Source organism: Oncorhynchus mykiss, chromosome 12, assembly GCF_013265735.2.
Source record: "Oncorhynchus mykiss isolate Arlee chromosome 12, USDA_OmykA_1.1, whole genome shotgun sequence".
In the NCBI taxonomy this organism is placed as follows: Eukaryota; Metazoa; Chordata; class Actinopteri; order Salmoniformes; family Salmonidae; genus Oncorhynchus; species Oncorhynchus mykiss.
In genome coordinates, this window is record NC_048576.1 from 46,240,344 (window position 1) to 46,259,524 (window position 19,181).

Consider the following 19,181-nt stretch of genomic DNA (forward strand, 5'->3'; position numbering starts at 1 on the left):
ATAAAAAGAACCATGCGAGGGCGTTCCATATCTATCTTCTACTCATGCAGCCCGAGACCCTAGAACTGAGCATGCATAAAGCACTTTGTCTGATACCGTTTTCTTTAAGCAGTCAACATTAGAATGCAGTTTAAACCACCTCCGAACAGATATGTAATACGCTCTAGAGCGCCCAAAGCAGTCTTCCAGTGCTTTGTTTCCATTATTTCTTGATCTACATCAGTTCTAGAGTATTCATATGTTTTATGGAAAAAGGTTTGGAAATAAATGTCTCGATAATAACAAATAGCCTACCTACAACTGGTAAAAATGTGTCACAACATGTGACATGATTGGTTGACAGGTGGGGGTGGTACATCCTGTATAAACTCACTTCCTTGACAACAAATATGGAGAACTTTGACTCTTGAACTCTTGAAGGAGTTCCCACATACGCGGAACTCCTTCAAGACTGTTGGAAAAGCATTCCAGGTAAAGCCATTCGTCAAAGTTCTCCATATTTGTTGTCAAGGAAGTGAGTTTATACAGGATGTACCACCCCCACCTACTGTCAACCAATCATGTCACATGCGGAGCTACATGGAGCTCTCCACATTGTTACATTTGGAAGGCGCCATGCAATGCGGTACAGAGCTCCATTTGGCCTCTGCAGCAGGCAACTCTGTTCCTGGAGTGCTGCAGGTACTGCAGGATTATTCTTCCAACTTGACACCACACATGACTGAGGTAATTAAGCAGTTCAGTGATTGCTCAAAGTCAACACACCTGGTCTCCCAGGTTGGTTAAATCAAAGACATGAAGTGGCTGCAGCACTCCAGGACCAGGGTTGCCTACCCCTGCTCTGGAGACTCCATCACACCCTCCACACAGAGCCTCCAAATCAAGCATGGATGGCTAGATAGCTACCAACAATGACATGAAGCTACCATTTGGGGAATGGTAAATGCTTAATTTCAGCTGGTTTCATGTCAATGCTAATATGGCTAACAATCAAAGCAAACCCCATCTGTTTTGTCCCATAGTTGTGCACATGTAGATTGCGTTGCTAAACAACCAACCCATCTATTGTAGATTTGTTTGTTTTTTACTATTCATCTTTGATGCAAAACCATTTTTAGATCTATTATTAATATCTATCAGCCAACTGAGATGATAGTAGATAAACAAGTGGTGTCATTTGCCAAAAGTTATTTGATGCATTTTTATTTTCAGAACAAATCCAAAAGTACAGTTAGTGATAAATTCACACACACACCTGAAAAACATTAGCACACCCCCAAAATCCATAACATACCCAAAAAATATACAGTCTAAGGAAAACATAATTGAAGTGCTGCTGTTCACTTATCCATTATCAACAGCCATCGATGCCCCTTGCATCACAGCCATTGTCCCAAGGTCCCACCTCAGTTTGGGGTAACCTCTAAGGCACAGATCATAGCGCAAACAAAGTCTGAATCATATCTGTCAAATAAGAAAAAAAACATGTACAGGTTGCCACACCAATGTAACTGACAGTATTTCCAGCTCAGTATGAAAACCCTCCTGTTGTCCAACCACTTCCTTAGCCTCATTTGAAAGCCTGGCCCATACATTAGTATATAAAAATACTGGTATGCACAATGGTGGACATCATTGGGTCAACGACATCCAATATTAATCAAACACAGCCCTACGCATGTAAATAGCAAGAAAACAATGTCCTCTGTCACCCTCTAATAAGACAGCTCTGCACATGAAGGTTCTATAATTTAATTCAATGGCTCTGTGTGTAATTCCATGACTGTGCCCCCCTGAAACTCACCAGGATTATTCATGCTTCTCTTCAACACTTTGTACGAGTCCCCGGTAAGGGTGTGGATTTCATCCCTCAGCCTCCGGCGTCCTTCTAGAGTCAGGTGCCACAGACAGGACTTCCTCTTCCCCTCGCTGCACACCTGCTGGGGGGTCTTACGAAAGCTGTTGCTGAAACACAGGTTGTGGCGGATAGTGTTCTTCCAGCCGTCAGGGGCTGTCTGGAAGAATGGGAAGTGCTCTCTGGGAGAGGGAGCCGTGAGAATCACACACAATCATCCTCCATTACACTTTCAAGGACTGAGACCTCAAGGTGTCACAACAATGACAGATGGAAACGATAAAGATGGCACAATAAATAGATCCCTAAACTCTTCTGTATGCACTTGTGAAGCACTGAGAGGATGTTGTTGATATAAGCAACATGGTGAAACTTCCACCCTTAGGCTATCAGAGGACAAGGTGGCTCCAGCTTCAACAAAATAGTAACTGCATTGTGTTACTGGTCTGGTAATCTCCACCTATCAGTTCAAAAACACGTGATACTTCTGTGGTCAGTAGTTCTTACCTTGTGAAGTTATAGATCTGCTGGACATTGAGGCTGCCAGTGCGGCTGCTGCCAATAGCCATGGCGATTAAGATGCAGTAGTTGACAGGGGGACGCAGCCAGGCTCCGCTCTTCAGGTTGTTGCTGTCTTGAAGGACCCGCTGGAGGCGCTTGCTTTGGGCCAGACTAAGCTTTCGTGGTCCACCCTTAGGGGCCTTTGCCTTGCGGGCAGTTTTGACTTTCCGACAAACGGGGACATCCACCGAAGAGGCGTCATCCTCATCTGTAAGCTATGAAAAATATGTCACAAGATGTAGTTATTGAAGCAAGAGATCAATTGAGTGCAATATGTCCAATGTGCTCCTAAATGCTTATACATATTGCACTGATTTAATCTTGTTTGAAAACCATGAACTAAATACGTATTTTGTCACTATGAGTTCGCTCTCCTGATCAGAGTTTACCTACCATGTACTCACTGGAGGACGCGTCATGTCGAGAGTCGGCCAAGCAGGTGTCCTCAGGAGGTGAAACTGGAAGCACATTTGGGATAGACTTGGGTTTGACATGGGTGACTGTGGGCTTGGGTACTGGTACCAGGTGTTTCAGTGGCACCTTGGGACTCAATATCTTTGTTACTTTTTTGGGATACTTAATTGGGCAGGCTAGGTTGGGGTTGACCATCAACCACAGATTTGGCTGTATTGGAGAGTCTGAAATGCAAGTACATTTTAAGATAACATTGAAGCACCAAACACATACATGAAACATTTAAAATGGGGCTAAGACTAAAGTTAAGTAACGTCTCTATTAGGCATGTTACCCTCAACTGATTTCTGATAGTTTTGAAAAGAGAGGTCGTCCTTTCTTCTCGATATTCTTGCACACTGCCACTGAACCAGATACTGATCATTCCGTTTGTCTCCTGCTAATGAGTAATAGACAGACAAAAAAAAACAAAGTGTTGTACCACAACTTCAGGGCAGCATGTCATCATTAATCCCCTTCGGAGGGTAAATTGCACACAGGTGTTTTTCTTACCTTGGTAAAATTGGTCAGTTGTTGTGGTCAGCTTGATCTCTTCATCCATATCCCAGTCGTTAAGGCTGTTTGAAAGATGGAGCTCAAGAAACCTGCTTCGAGTTTGGAATTGTAGAGACATTCTCGTTTTGTCTATAGAGTTGATATGAGTAACGTAAAAAACACTTCTGAATATATCACACACGCCAAAATACCCCTCTTTTGAAACTCATCATAAGTTCTGACTGAATTCACTCAAATCTCCAATTATAGGTAAGGCCCTTGCCACAGCATTTATGCCAGGTGTGAAGAATTAGCCATTAGTGCCTTGATCAGTTCTGTCTTTCTCTCCTATAAAATGTTGAAATTACATTTGGTTAGGCATAAAAAAGATTATTTATTTAGGAAATATGATAAGCGTCCTAATTGTCATCAAGAAAAACTTTAAATGTTTTATAAAATGTATTACCACAGTTGTGTTTTCTAATAGCCGTCATCCACAGGCGGCTGGTGGCACGTTAATTAGGTAAGACGGGCTCATAGTAATGTTTTGAGCAGAATAAATGGAATGGTATCAAACACGTCAAACACATGGTTTCCACCATATGTTTGATACCATTCCATTCACTCCATTCCAGCCATTATTATGAGCTGTCCTCCCCTCAGCAGCCTCCTGTGCCGTCAACACTGCAAAAGAGATGCTCAATTAACTTCCTTGATACTGTAGCTAAATGGCAAAGCAGGTAAGCGGAGAGTCGCTGGTGTGAAAGGCAAAGACCCTACGCATTGCGCTAATAGATGGAAATTGTAACATGGCTCTTATAGCAAGTATAAGAGCCACGTTCCAACGGGAAGGCATGGAAGGCAAGGATCACTTCAACATAAAAAATATATAATTATCAAGCATATTTAAACATAAGCAAGTCATGGTTCTGACATTAGCATTTTTTTGAGCATCAACTACCTAAAAATGCTAATATGGATACCATAACTTGAATGGGATTTGTGCCACAGACGCAAAATCGTTAGCATTTGGAAACCAGTGCCGGGGAAATAAACCCCAAAATGTATTGTCGTCATACCTTGTCAATTGAACTGCTGACATGGTAAGGAAACCAATGTCTTTTTGTAATTTAGGTGAACTATCTCGTTAAAGATTCTAGTTTTGAGAATAGAAAACTGTCTTGAGATCCAAAAGATCCATGAGAAATGCCGAATGCCAACCCAGTTTTATTATGCTCCGTCTTCTCTGCCTGTCACTGGATTTCCTCTCACCACTATATTTGGTGGTAAGTGGAATCCCCGACCAGATGCTTCAGGCTTTTACCCATAGAGATCAATAAATGGAAATAAACCGTTTTTGCATGACCATTACCATTGAGGGCATTCGCCATTTTAAGGTAGTCAACTGGGTGGGGATTCTTATGGGTCTTTAAGCTATATGGCCGCCATCTAGTGGCCACAATAAATGAATGACAAGATTTGGTTCAACTCCATTTGGTTCAACTCCAGCACTGCATGTGGTGGTAACCAATATTAACTTTACACTTTTTCAAACATCAAACGAAGAAGAAAATGTACTACTTTAACATGGAGATAGCATGGGAAGCCCCATTGAGTCTGTCACAGACGCCATGATGCCACAGACCCCTCCTCTCTCGCTCCCTTTCTCTATTTCTCTCTCTCTCTCTGTATCCCTGTTTCTCTCTCTCTCACCTGTTGTCTCGACCTCTGAGCGCTCGGCTATGAAAAGCCAATTGACATTAACTCCTGAGGTTCTGACCTGTTTCACCCGCTATAACTGTTACTATAATCTATGAACGTTTGAACATCTTGAAGAATGATCTGATGATCTGGACAATCTCCACCCGGCACAGCCAGAAGAGGACTGGTCACCCCTCGAACCTGTTTCCTCTCTAGGTTTCTTCCTAGGTTCCTGCCTTTCTAGGGAGTTTTTCCTAGCCACTGTGCTTCTACATCTGCAATGCTTTATCTTTGGAGTTTTAGGCTGGGTATCTCTATAACCACAATTCTCCTTTCATTGTGGTTAAAGTAGAGTGGGAAGAGGAAGCGAGAGACATCCCACTCCCACATTTTTTCTGGTTCATATACAGTCAATAAACTAAGCAGACCAGACCCAGCTGCTAATCCATTTGTGTCTATGGGAGAGCCAGCCCGCTAAAAGCCAATTTATGCTTGATCCGTAAATGTGCTCAAAGGCTCTGTATGGAGGGTGTGATGCAGTTGCGGTGCCTCCAGAGGCATGGAGAGGCCATATTGAGCTCTGTGCTGAATTGCTATGCGCCTCCATATTTTTTTTACATGACTGGTTGAAAGTAGGTGGGGGCGGGAGGTCCTGTATAAACACAAACTCACTTTCTTGACATTTTCCTTCACAACAGCTCTAATCAACAGCTCTGCGCTGCTCCACGAAGCGCAAGACGCATGAATGCCTTGAGTTCTGCTGAGGCCATATGGAACATACAGTACCAGTCAAAAGTTTGGACACACCAACTCATTCAAGGGTTTTTCTTTATTTGACTATTTTCTACATTGTATGAAATAACACATATGGAATCATGTAGTAACCAAAAAAAGTGGTTTTATATTTGATATAGCCCCACTTTGCCTTGATGAAAGTTTTTCACACTCTTGGCATTCTCTCAGTCAGCTTCATGAAATAGTCACCTGGAATGCATTTCAATTAAGGGGTGTGCCTTGTTAAAAGTTAATTTGTGGAATTTCTTTCCTTCTTCATGTGTTTGAGCCAATCAGTTGTATTGTGAAAAGGTAGGGGTGGTATACAGAAGATAGCCCTATTTGGTAAAAGACCAAGTCCATATTATGGCAAGAACAGCTCAAATAAGCAAAGAGAAATGACAGTCCATCATTACTTTAAGACATGAAGGTCAGTCAATACAGAACAATTCAAGAACTTTGAACGTTTCTTCAAGTGCAGTCGCAAAAACCATCCAGCGCTATGATGAAACTGGCTCTCATGACGACCGCGACAGGAAAAGAAGACCCAGAGTTACCTCTACTGCAGAGGATAAGTTCATTAGAGTAAACAGACTCAGAAATTGCAGCCAAAATAGATGCTTCAGAGTTTAAGTAACAGACACATCTCAACTGTTCAGAGGAGACTGCATGAATTAGGCCTTCATGGTCGAATTGCTGCAAAGACACCACTAATTAAGAACACCAATAAGAAGAAGACACTTGCTTGGGCAAAGAAACACAAGCAATGGACATTAGACCGGTGGACATCTGTCCATTGTTCTGATGAGTCCAAATTTGAGATTTTTGGTTCCAACTGCCGTGTCTTTCTGAGACGCAGAGTAGGTGAACGGATGATCTTTGCATGTGTGGTTCCCACCGTGAAGCATGGAAGAGGAGGTGTGACGGTGCTTTGCTGGTGACAATGTCAGTGGTTTATTTAGAATTCAAGGCACACTTAACCAGCATGGTTACCACAGCATTCTGCAGCGATACGCCGTCCCATCTAGTTTGCGCTTAGTGGGATTATCATTTGATTTTTTAACAGGATACTGACCCAACACAACGCGCCGACAGAAACAAACATCTCTCTGGTAAGAAGAAGGGCGGGGGTGTATGCCTTATGATTAATGAGTCGTGGTGTGATCATAACAACATACAGGAACTCAAGTCCTTTTGTTCACCTGAATTCCTTACGATCAAATGCCGACCGCATTATCTACCAAGAGAATTCTCTTTGATTATAATCACAGCCGTGTATATCCCCCCCCCCCCCCCCTAACATCATAACATTGATTCGGTGAGCGAGTTTATTAGCAAGTGCATCAGTGATGTGGTACCCATGGTGACCATTAAATCCTTCCCCAACCAGAAACATTGGATTGATGGCAGCATTCGCGCAAAACTGAAAGAGCGAACCACTGCTTTTAATCATGGCAAGGCGACCGGAAACATGACCGAATACAAACAGTGTAGTTATTCCCTCCGCAAGGCAATCAAACAAGCTAAGCGTCAGTATAGAGACAAAGTAGAGTCGCAATTCAATGGTCCAGACACGAGACGTATGTGGCAGGTTCTACAATCAATCACGCACTACAAAAAGACAAGTCTTGCTCCCAGACAAACTAAACAACTTTTTGCTCGCTTTGTGGACAAGACAATGCCACTGACAAGGCCCGCTACCAAAACCTGTGGGCTCTTCTTTACTGCAGCCAATGTGAGTAAAACATTTAAACGTGTTAACCCTCGCAAGGCTGCCGACCCAGACGGCATCCCTAGCCGCGTCCTCAGAGCATGCACAGACCAGCTGGCTGGTGTGTTTATGGACATATTCAATCAATCCCTATCCCAGTCTGCTGTTCCCACATGCTTCAAGAGGGCCACCATTGTTCCTGTTCCCAAGAAAGCTAAGGTAACTGAGCTAAATGACTATTGCCCCGTAGCACTCACTTCCGTCATCATGAAGTGCTTTGAGAGACTAGTCAAGGATCATATCACCTCCACCCTACCTGACACCCTAGACCCACTCCAATTTGCTTACCGCCCCAATAGGTCCACAGACGACGCAATCGCAACCACACTGCACATCGCCCTAACCCATCTAGACAAGAGGAATACCTATGTAAGAATGCTGTTCATCGATTAAAGCTCAGCATTTAACACCATAGTACCCTCCAAAGTCGTCATTAATCTCGAGACCCTGGGTCTCGACCCCGCCCTGTGCAACTGGGTCATGGACTTTCTGACGGGCCGCCCCCAGGTGGTGAGGGTAGAAAACAACATCTCCACCCCGCTGATCCTCAACACTGGGGCCCACAGCTACACTCGCATTAACATCTGCTAAAACCATGTGTATGCGACCAATACGATTTGATAGGCGCGAAACTGTGCTACGAAACTGACTCAGTTGATAGTTAATATGAAATATGTAACATTACAGTAAATTGGGACAGTAGGTAAAAAACATACTGTATTTCCACTGCAGAGGACATTTATTAACAAGCTCTTTTTTAATGTGGGAAAAAGGATTGCACTACTCTGAAAACTCAAACTATTCCTGAGATTTTATTATTAGAAACTATTTGAATGTCAAACTGACATAAATGATAATTACACACACTTAACATAACATTTTCTAATTGTGATGGTTATTGTGATGGTAGCCATTTTGAAGAACCAGAAAGAAAGAATGATCAAGGTGACAACCCCCGCACCTGTGATCTCATTGAGTGAGTTGGGTGCATCACCGGCCTGAATCTAATCCAATCTGGAGCTATAGTCAGTAAAGCATATAATTAGCATTTCCACTAGTTGCAACAGCCACAAAGTCAAAATTGTCTATATCATCTAAATTGATAACTATCAAAAACAATGAGGAAAATGTTAATCTCCTTTGGACTGCTTTTCACCCTCTCAAATGCAGGTGTGTTATGGTTCTGATCTATGAAACAAATGTAAATGTCTACAATATAGAATATTTCGTCTGACTTGGAAATTGATACACACAATGTCACGGCCATCGTTGGAAGGAGACCAAGATGCAGTGTGGTGAGTGTACATGTTCCTTTTATTTATAGAAAATGTAGCCAAGAAAACAAGGACATGCCGGTGCCGCTTAACTTTGGCTATAATGCCCCTAACAAAGTCAACTACCCACACTGAAGGAGGGGAAAAAAGGGCTACCTAAGTATGATTCCCAATCAGAGACAACGATAGACAGCTGTCCCTGATTGAGAACCATACCAGGCCAAAACATAGAAATAAAGAAACATAGAAAACAAAACCTAGAATTCCCACCCAAATCACACACTGACCAAACCAAAATAGAGACATAAAAAGGCTCTCTCAGGTCAGGGTGTGACACACAAAGACAAAATTTTGTCAGAATTTGATCGAACATATCCTCATAAGCCTATCTTCACTTCCTGAGACCCAGCAATAAAAAAATGTCCTATCTAATGGACTTTTGTTAGGTCTGCCACTGTGTTAGGTCCTGCTGTACCTTTTTGAGAGGACATTCTGGGATTAATCATCTGGTTGGCAAGCATGTGAATGGTTTGTGTACGGAGTGTATGGTTTATTTAAGCAATCTGGTACAAGGAGGTGTGGTATTTAGCCCATATACCACAGCTACCACTGCCTTATTGCTATTATAAACTGGGTACCAACATAATTAGAGCAGTAAATTAGAGCCCAACTAACTTCTAACGAACCCTCCCCTATCCCCCAAATCCCTTCCAACCCCCAATGGAAGGGATTTGGGGGAAGGGGTAGGGTTTGTTAGAAGTTAGTAGGGATCTTTTTTATTTTCTTAGTAATACAGGATTAGGTAGGAGGGTTTAGTATTTCTTAATGTTTGATTCTTTATTAATTTAGTCTGTAAACTGGGATTGACTACACACCCGTACAACGGGTGGCGGAATCCACCTCTAACGTTTGTTTGCAGATTTTATTTTATTTAACCTTTATTTAACCAGGTAGGCAAGTTGAGAACAAGTTCTCATTTACAATTGCGACCTGGCCAAGATAAAGCAAAGCAGTTCGACACATACAACGACACAGAGTTACACATGGAGTAAAACAAACATACAGTCAATAATACAGTATAAACAAGTCTATATACGATGTGAGCAAATGAGGTGAGATAAGGGAGGTAAAGGCAAAAAAAGACCATGGTGGCAAAGTAAATACAATATAGCAAGTAAAACACTGGAATGGTAGATTTGCAATGGAAGAAAGTGCAAAGTAGAAATAAAAATAATGGGGTGCAAAGGAGCAAAATAAATAAATAAATAAAATACAGTAGGGAAAGAGATAGTTGTTTGGGCTAAATTATAGGTGGGCTATGTACAGGTGCAGTAATCTGTGAGCTGCTCTGACAGTGTCACGGTCGTCCTCCTCTTCTTCTGAAGAGGAGAGGCGAAAAGGATCAGAGGACCAATATGCGGCATGGTAAGTGTCCATGGTAAATCTTTAATAAAGAAAGACTGAACACTATACAAACGAGTAACAAAAACAATAAACCAAATTCGACCGTGAAGCTACAAAATGAGACCTGTGCTGAAACAAGCCATCAACATAGACAATCACCCACAAACAAACAGTGCAACCCAGGCTACCTAAGTATGATTCTCAATCAGAGACAACTAATGACACCTGCCTCTGATTGAGAACCATACTAGGCCGAAACATAGAAATACCCCAAAACATAGAAAAACAAACATAGACTGCCCACCCAACTCACGCCCTGACCATACTGAATAAATACAAAACAAAGGAAATAAAGGTCAGAACGTGACAGTACCCCCCCCCCCCCCCCCCCCCCCCCCAAAGCTTGTTCCATCTTGCTTTGATCGGCTCGGTGGAATTTTTGCCATATTCCTTACACCTATCAAAACTCAGATCTCCATAAGTGCCTAGACTAGAGTGCTAGGGATTGATTTGGGATTATATGAAATCCACTGTCTGTAACATTAGCAGTATCAAACATATTTTTAGCTAGCTAGCTCAGCTGTCCTTTTGTTGATTAACTTAGCCTAGCTAGTTGAATCCAATACCAGGGTTTTGCCTAGCTAGCTGGACATGTGTTTCACCAACAATAAATTATAATTAGGTAATCCAATGAGTTATGAATTGCTGATCTGATGAAAAATTTAAATGCAAATAAACCATAACATCAACACGCATGCACGCACCCAGACTGTTCTAACTAGGCATTTCCGGGTCACGTACAGTGCCTTGCGAAAGTATTCGGCCCCCTTGAACTTTGCGACCTTTTGCCACATTTCAGGCTTCAAACATAAAGATATAAAACTGTATTTTTTTTGAAGAATCAACAACAAGTGGGACACAATCATGAAGTGGAACTACATTTATTGGATATTTCAAACTTTTTTTAACAAATCAAAAACTGAAAAATTGTGCGTGCAAAATTATTCAGCCCCTTTACTTTCAGTGCAGCAAACTCTCTCCAGAAGTTCAGTGAGGATCTCTGAATGATCCAATGTTGACCTAAATGACTAATGATGATAAATACAATCCACCTGTGTGTAATCAAGTCTCCGTATAAATGCACCTGCACTGTGATAGTCTCAGAGGTCCGTTAAAAGCGCAGAGAGCATCATGAAGAACAAGGAACACACCAGACAGGTCCGAGATACTGTTGTGAAGAAGCCGGATTTGGATACAAAAAGATTTCCCAAGCTTTAAACATCCCAAGGAGCACTGTGCAAGCGATAATATTGAAATGGAAGGAGTATCAGACCACTGCAAATCTACCAAGACCTGGCCGTCCCTCTAAACTTTCAGCTCATACAAGGAGAAGACTGATCAGAGATGCAGCCAAGAGGCCCATGATCACTCTGGATGAACTGCAGAGATCTACAGCTGAGGTGGGAGACTCTGTCCATAGGACAACAATCAGTCGTATATTGCACAAATCTGGCCTTTATGGAAGAGTGGCAAGAAGAAAGCCATTTCTTAAAGATATCCATAAAAAGTGTCGTTTAAAGTTTGCCACAAGCCACCTGGGAGACACACCAAACATGTGGAAGAAGGTGCTCTGGTCAGATGAAACCAAAATTGAACTTTTTGGCAACAATGCAAAACGTTATGTTTGGCGTAAAAGCAACACAGCTCATCACCCTGAACACACCATCCCCACTGTCAAACATGGTGGTGGCAGCATCATGGTTTGGGCCTGCTTTTCTTCAGCAGGGACATGGAAGATGGTTAAAATTGATGGGAAGATGGATGGAGCCAAATACAGGACCATTCTGGAAGAACCTGATGGAATCTGCAGAAGACCTGAGACTGGGACGGAGATTTGTCTTCCAACAAGACAATGATCCAAAACATAAAGCAAAATCTACAATGGAATGGTTCAAAAATAAACGTATCCAGGTGTTAGAATGGCCAAGTCAAAGTCCAGACCTGAATTCAATCGAGAATCTGTGGAAAGAACTGAAAACTGCTGTTCACAAATGCTCTCCATCCAACCTCACTGAGCTCGAGCTGTTTTGCAAGGAGGAATGGGAAAAAATGTCAGTCTCTCGATGTGCAAAACTGATAGAGACATACCCCAAGCGACTTACAGCTGTAATCGCAGCAAAAGGTGGCGCTACAAAGTATTAACTTAAGGGGGCTGAATCATTTTGCACGCCCAATTTTTCAGTTTTTGATTTGTTAAAAAAGTTTGAAATATCCAATAAATGTCATTCCACTTCATGATTGTGTCCCACTTGTTGTTGATTCTTCACAAAAAAATACAGTTTTATATCTTTATGTTTGAAGCCTGAAATGTGGCAAAAGGTCGCAAAGTTCAAGGGGGCCGAATACTTTCGCAAGGCACTGTATATTTCACCTTTATATAACCAGGGAGGCCAGTTAAGAAGTTCTCATTTACAACTGCGACCTGGCCCAGATAAAGCAACGCAGTGCGACAAAAACAACAACACAGTTACACATAAACAAACGTACAGTCAATAACACAATTGAAAAATCTATGTACAGTGTGTGCCAATGTAGAAGATTAGGGAGGCAATAGATAGGCCATAGAGGTGAAATAATTACAATTGAGCATTAACACTGGAGTGATAGGTGTGCAGATGAGATTCTGGGGTGCAAAAGAACAATAAGATAAATAAAAATATGGGGATGAGGTAGTTGGGTGTGCTAACTGTCAAGAGGAGTAAAACAAGGTTTTCCACTATTGACATTTCTATTTATTATTGCCATTGAAATGTTAGCTATCAATATCCGATCCCTGAAATCCAGGACTAAAAAACAAAGTTGTCATTGAACGCTGTTCTTTTAAATTCACAATTTGGATCCCTTCACAGCCTCAGAGGATCTAGATAATTGTTCTAACATCTCTGGATTACAATTGAATTATGATGTGTACTATATTACGTATTGGATCACAAAAAAATACTACTTTTACATTACTGTGTAGTTTAGCAGTAAAATAGTCTGACGGTAAAATGGAAATACTATCAAATCAAATGTATTTACAAAGCCCTTATTACATCAGCATATGTCAAAGTGCTTCTACAGAAACCCAGCATAAAACTCCAAACAGCAAGCAATGCAGATGTAGTTGCAATGATGGGAAGGTGAGTTGGAAGCAGGTGAAATGTTTTAATAAAACAACAAAACTAAGAACACTACACTAACATAAGGCAGTACGCCGATACACGAGAATAATACCAACTGGTGAGTGAAAATGGAAGAGTGACATATAAAGGGGAGGAAATGATGAAGGTAATGGAGTCCAGGTGTGAATCATAATGATTCACAGGTTCGCGTAATGATGAGTGACAGGTGTGCGTAATGATGAATCCCAGGACAGGTGGTTAGTATTTTGGCGACGTCGTATGCTGGAGTGGAGGAGCAGAAGCAGACAGTAGTAGCACGGTGGATAGGAAAAACTCCCTAGAAAGGCAGGAACCTAGGAAGAAATTTATAGAGCAGGTATTCCCAAACTAGGGTAATGCTGTCGGGGGTACGCCAAATACAAATGTGATTCACTTTTTTTAATAATAATTTATTAATAAAAAAAAAGAGGTACATTTTTTAAATTCACATTTTCAAACAGTATTTTCCAATGGGGCTATACATTTGGGTGCGATTTTTTTTCCTGCCTGAGTAACCTCATTTCAATATCAAAAATAAAATTTAACCATCTAGTGTTCAGCGAAATAACAACACAATGGCAAATACAGGTAGCTTAGTGAAATAATTAACATCCAATCACATTAACCGTTACTCTCTCCCTGGAATTCCACTAACAGTCCGTATATAGCCACACATAGCTGCTTCTCATGTTGGTATCTGTACTGATGGCACAAAAGTCATGACATAAAGACATACTAGAGTGGTAACGTGTGTGCAAGCAGTTGCTCCCGATGCCACTTCGGTACACAGCAGAATCCACTGAGAGGCTCTTGCTGCCAAGGGAATGCCTGACCGCTTGAAAGACGTTTTGGACATTACAGTGAAAATTGTTAACTTTGTTAAAGCAAGGCCCCTGAACTCTCATGTATTTTCTGCACAATGATATGGGCATCGACAATGTAACACTTTTACAACCTACAGAAGTGTGCTGTTATCAAGGGGCAAAGTATTGACACTTTATTTGGAATTGAGAGACGAGCTTAAAGTTTTCTTTACTGACCATAATTTTCACATGATGATGAGTTTCTCACACGACTGGCCTATCTGGATGATGTTTTTTCTCACCTGAACGATCTGAATCTAGGATTACAGGGACTCTCCGCAACTATATTCAATGTGCGGCACAAAATTGAGGCTATGATTAAGAAGTTGGAGCTCTTCTCTGTCTGCATTAACAAGGACAACACACAGGTCTTTCCATCATTGTATGATTTTTGTGTGTGCAAATGAACTCAAGCTTACGGACAATGTCAAATGTGATATAGAGAAGCACCTGAGTGAGTTGGGTGCACAATTACGCAGGTACTTTCCCGAAACTGATGACACAAACAACTGGATTTGTTATCCCTTTCATGCCCTGCCTCTAGTCCACTCACCAATATCTGAACAAGAGAGCCTCATCGAAATTGCAACAAGCGGTTCTGTGAAAATGTAATTTAATCAGAAGCCATTGACAGATTTCTGGATTGGGCTGCGCTCAGAGTATCCTGCCTTGGCAAATCACGCTGTTAAGACACTGATGCCCTTTGCAACTACGTACCTATGTGAGAGTGGATTCTCGGCCCTCACTAGCATGAAAACTAAATACAGGCACAGACTGTGAGTGGAAAATAATTTAAGACTGAGATTCTCTCCAATACAACCCAACATTGCAGAGTTATGTGCATCCTTTCAAGCACACCCTTCTCATTAACCTGTGGTGAGTTATTCACAATTTTCAATGAACAAATAAGGTTTTATATGTAAGATGGTTAAATAAAGAGCAAAATGATTGATTATTGTATTATTATTTGTGCCCTGGTCCTATAAGAGCTCTTTGTCACTTACCACGAGCCAGGTTGTGACAAAAACTCACACCCTTTCTTATGTCTAATAAATGTAGTGTGTGTGTGGCAGGCTTACGATGAACTCTTTTGTCATATCCTAGCTGACCTACCGTATTTGCTTATGGCCCTGCCTACACGTTAGGTGTTTTTTAAATTATATGAGCAAAGAATATTACATTTGATTTGGAATGGCAAGCCAGACAAAATTAAACAGGCCTTTTTATATAATGAATATGAATTCGGATGGCAGAAATGATTAAATATTAAAGCATTAGACCTCTCATTAAAGGCTTCAGTCATAAAAAGACTATACTTAAATACAAACTTGTTCTCTAGCAGATTAGCAAGAATAGCTCACCCCATGTTCAAGAATGCCATTTTTACGTCACGCCTGCTCCTGCTCCCCCTCTCTGGCCCTCGAGGGCGCCAGGCGTCCCATCATTACACACACCTGTCACCATCGTTATGCGCATCTGCGCTTCACGGGACTCACCTGGACTCCATTACGTTATTGATGGCCTCTTCTACATCTGTCACTTCCTCAGTTTCTTTCCCGTGTCTGCATTAATATCGTTTTGTTCCCCCTGTCCAGACGCTGTTCTTGTTTTGTTTTTATCCATTAAATCTTCACTCCCTGTACTTGCTTCTCGTCAACCTCTCACTTTCGGATAATTTGAAAATGAAAAAAAAAAAGATCTCAAAAAAATCTCAAAAATATTGCAATTTTTAAAACAAGCCATAGAAAGTTGGTTGCTATTTCAGTTTAATCCACCAGAAAATACAGAACAAATATTACAACAAATAGTATGGTTAAACTCAATTATACAATGGGTGGGTCTAATCCTGAATGCTGATTGGTTAAAAGCACATTCCAGCCACAAGTTACCACCAGCTAAATCTATGGCATTAAAATGCCTACATAGTCTGTTCCATCTGACTGCGCAATCCACTGTCTCATCAGCCCAGACAGGGAAGTCAGGACTATAAAAAGCATCTAGACATTATCTCACATTTCTTTTAGACTAACATTTTGTTTTCAACAGCAGAGATTTCTATAAACCTTTGTCTGTCTCTCCGACATTTATAACATTGTTTCAATATTCAAATTTGATCTCCAACTGTCCCTTAATGAACGTGTAGGGGTCAAGGAGTCGGGACAAGAGTGAGGCAGGCAGCGTTTCTCAGCCAGTAGAAATCATGAATCAGCTTAATTTTTATGGATATATACAAAGAAATGTCAATGGAAAAATGTTAAAATCGAAATGAAGTGCAGCTAGTTTGCAGTCTTTCTACCTTCAGTTTGAAGTTATTGTGTTAGCTGTGTCGTTGGCTAGCTCCTCTGAACAACAGTGTCCTAATGAGAGCACATTTCCTATTCCAGGCAAAATCGTGCCTCATTAGCTCATTGTTATGGATGTACAGTATCCAAATAAATGTCACTAGAAACAGCTTAAACAAATGCAGCAACAGTTGTTATTCTGTCTGCACTGTTTGATGTGACTGTAAGCTAGCAATAGTTGGCTAGCTAGCAAGCGAGGGTTGAGAACGTTGCCAGCTAGTATGGCAATGGAACATTTAGAACTAACGACTGGGTCGCGACCATAGATACAGAACAAAAAGACTAAACGACTGGGTCGCGTCTCTGGCAACCAAACCAATGGAACGAATGACCAGCCTGCTTGGGTAGCAACCGTAGATTTGTTTCAGGAATATATCTTGTGGAAGGATGAAATAGTATGAATAAATTCATCAAAATAACATTTATATTGAAAATATGTCAATCGTTATTTGAATATGTTGGTAACCCTTTGTATAAAAGTGATAATGCCATTGAAGCCGGTGTTTGGAGGATATATTGGCACGGTTTGCCGGCCCTCGACTTTGTCTTGGGCCTAACAACACCTGTGCCAATATATCCTCCAAACACTGGCTTCTCGGGCATTATCACGTAAATATACTAATTGATCAAAAATAAAAAGAAATTCGGAAATGTTTTTTAAAAACTGTATAAGCTCTGTAAATTATATCATAAATAGATTGAGTTGAGTTAAATCACACATGCAGCTAGCAAAAAATATATGGAAATGTCTGTCTGCTATTCAAAATTACAAACAACTAATTGCAGCATTACCTAAAAAATGGAAGAGGCAAGTGGAAGGGGGAGAAGGTAAGGAACTTGTCTGTCGGCCCTGCATAAAGGACCAAAACATGTACAGCTGTGCCATACAGGTTGCAAAATAGAGATGTTCAATGTACTGATTCCATGGAACATGGTTTATGACCTGGTACACAAAACAACGCGGGATTCAAAATGCTGTTTTTCAATTTAAATTATTATATACAATTCAAACAATAGAATGTTATATACAGTTGATGTCGGATGTTTACATACACCTTAGCTAAATACATATAAACTCAGTTTTTCACACTTCCTGACATTTAATCCTAGTAAAGATTCTGTGTCTTAGGTCAGTTAGATCACCATTTTGTTTTAAGAATGTGAAATGTCAGAATAATAGTAGAGAGAGTGATTTATTTCAGCTTTTATTTCTTTCATCACATTCCCAGTAGGTCAGAAGTTTACATACACTCAATTAATATTTGCTAGCATTGCCTTGAAATTGTTTAATTTGGGTCAAACGTTTCAGGTAGCCTTCCACAAGCTTCCCACAATAAATTGGGTGAATTTTGTCCCATTCCTCCTGACAGAGCTGGTGTAACTGAGTCAGTTTTGTAGGCCTCCTTGCTCACACACATTTTTTCAGTGCTGCCCACAGATTTTCTATAGGATTGAGGTCAGAGCTTTGTGATGGCCCCTCCAATACCTTGACTTTGTTGTCCTTAAGTCATTTTCCCACAACTTTGGAAGTATGCTTGGGGTTATTATCCACATAATTTTCCTCCCTCATGATGCCATCTATTTTGTGAAGTGCACCAGTCCCTCCTGCAGCAAAGCACCCCCACAACATAATGCTGCCACCCCCATGAATGGTGGTGTTGGGATGGTGTTCTTCGGCTTGCAAGCATCCCCCTTTTTCCTCCAAACATAACCATGGTCATTATGGCCAAAAAGTTCTAATTTTTGTTTCATCAGACCAGAGGACATTTCTCCAAAAAGTACGATCTTTGTCCCCGTGTGCATTTGCAAACTGTAGTCTGGCTTTTTATATGGCAGTTTTATATATATTTATATAAACTTTATATTCCATGGAAATACATGGGTAGCCATGAGAAAGACACATCAATGACAACAAAAACAAAATATTTTAGTGCTCTCTCTCTCTCCAGATATACTCTAGACACCTAAAACAATCCTGCCATAAAGTTACAATAATTTATTAAAAGGTACATCAAAACAACTGCTACTGAACTTAGTAGGCCAAGTAGGCCTACAATTTGAACACTGACCTGAATGTCTGAGAAAAAAAATACAGAGCCCAAAGATGGGAGATAAAACCTGAACATGGAGACTACGTGTGTGTGTGATGCATAAACAGATGATTTTCTTCTCTTATCTTAGGGCCCTATAATGCATTGCATTTGCAAATAAACAAATTCGATAAAAGTCTGTCAAAAAATAATTGAGCGGCGGCAGTGTAGCACCGTATCGTCCACCCCGTCCCCCATCCCCATAGCGATCGACTATCGAGGCTGACTTGTACACTATTAACCTAAAGATAATCACAACAAGATAAGTTCAAAGTCTGTACTTTGAATTACATCATAGTCAGTATGATTAAACCCCCATGAATAGAAGTTTGGATTCAATGACAAATTCAATATTATTTCCAGTGTAACTCCACTATTCTTAAAAAAGACACATT

At 40.9% G+C, this 19,181-nt stretch overlaps 1 protein-coding gene across 4 annotated transcripts; it reads right to left on the bottom strand.

Annotated features, from left to right (window-relative positions):
* Positions 1-1,186: 1,186 nt before the first annotated feature.
* Positions 1,187-3,635, bottom strand: foxr1 (forkhead box R1). Of its 4 annotated transcripts, none has more exons than XM_036937657.1 (6): positions 3,383-3,635; positions 3,165-3,266; positions 2,810-2,874; positions 2,363-2,631; positions 1,805-2,037; positions 1,187-1,464 (listed from the first exon to the last, which is right to left on the bottom strand). In XM_036937657.1, exons 1-6 carry the CDS (start codon positions 3,501-3,503, stop codon positions 1,436-1,438), a joined length of 819 nt encoding a protein of 272 aa, XP_036793552.1. In that variant the 5' UTR covers positions 3,504-3,635; the 3' UTR covers positions 1,187-1,435. The 4 variants fall into 4 exon arrangements, with proteins under 4 accessions (XP_036793552.1, XP_021479606.2, XP_036793551.1 ...); XM_021623931.2 differs by having other exon boundaries at positions 2,810-3,054; XM_036937656.1 differs by having other exon boundaries at positions 3,165-3,269; positions 3,383-3,628.
* Positions 3,636-19,181: the final 15,546 nt, after the last annotated feature.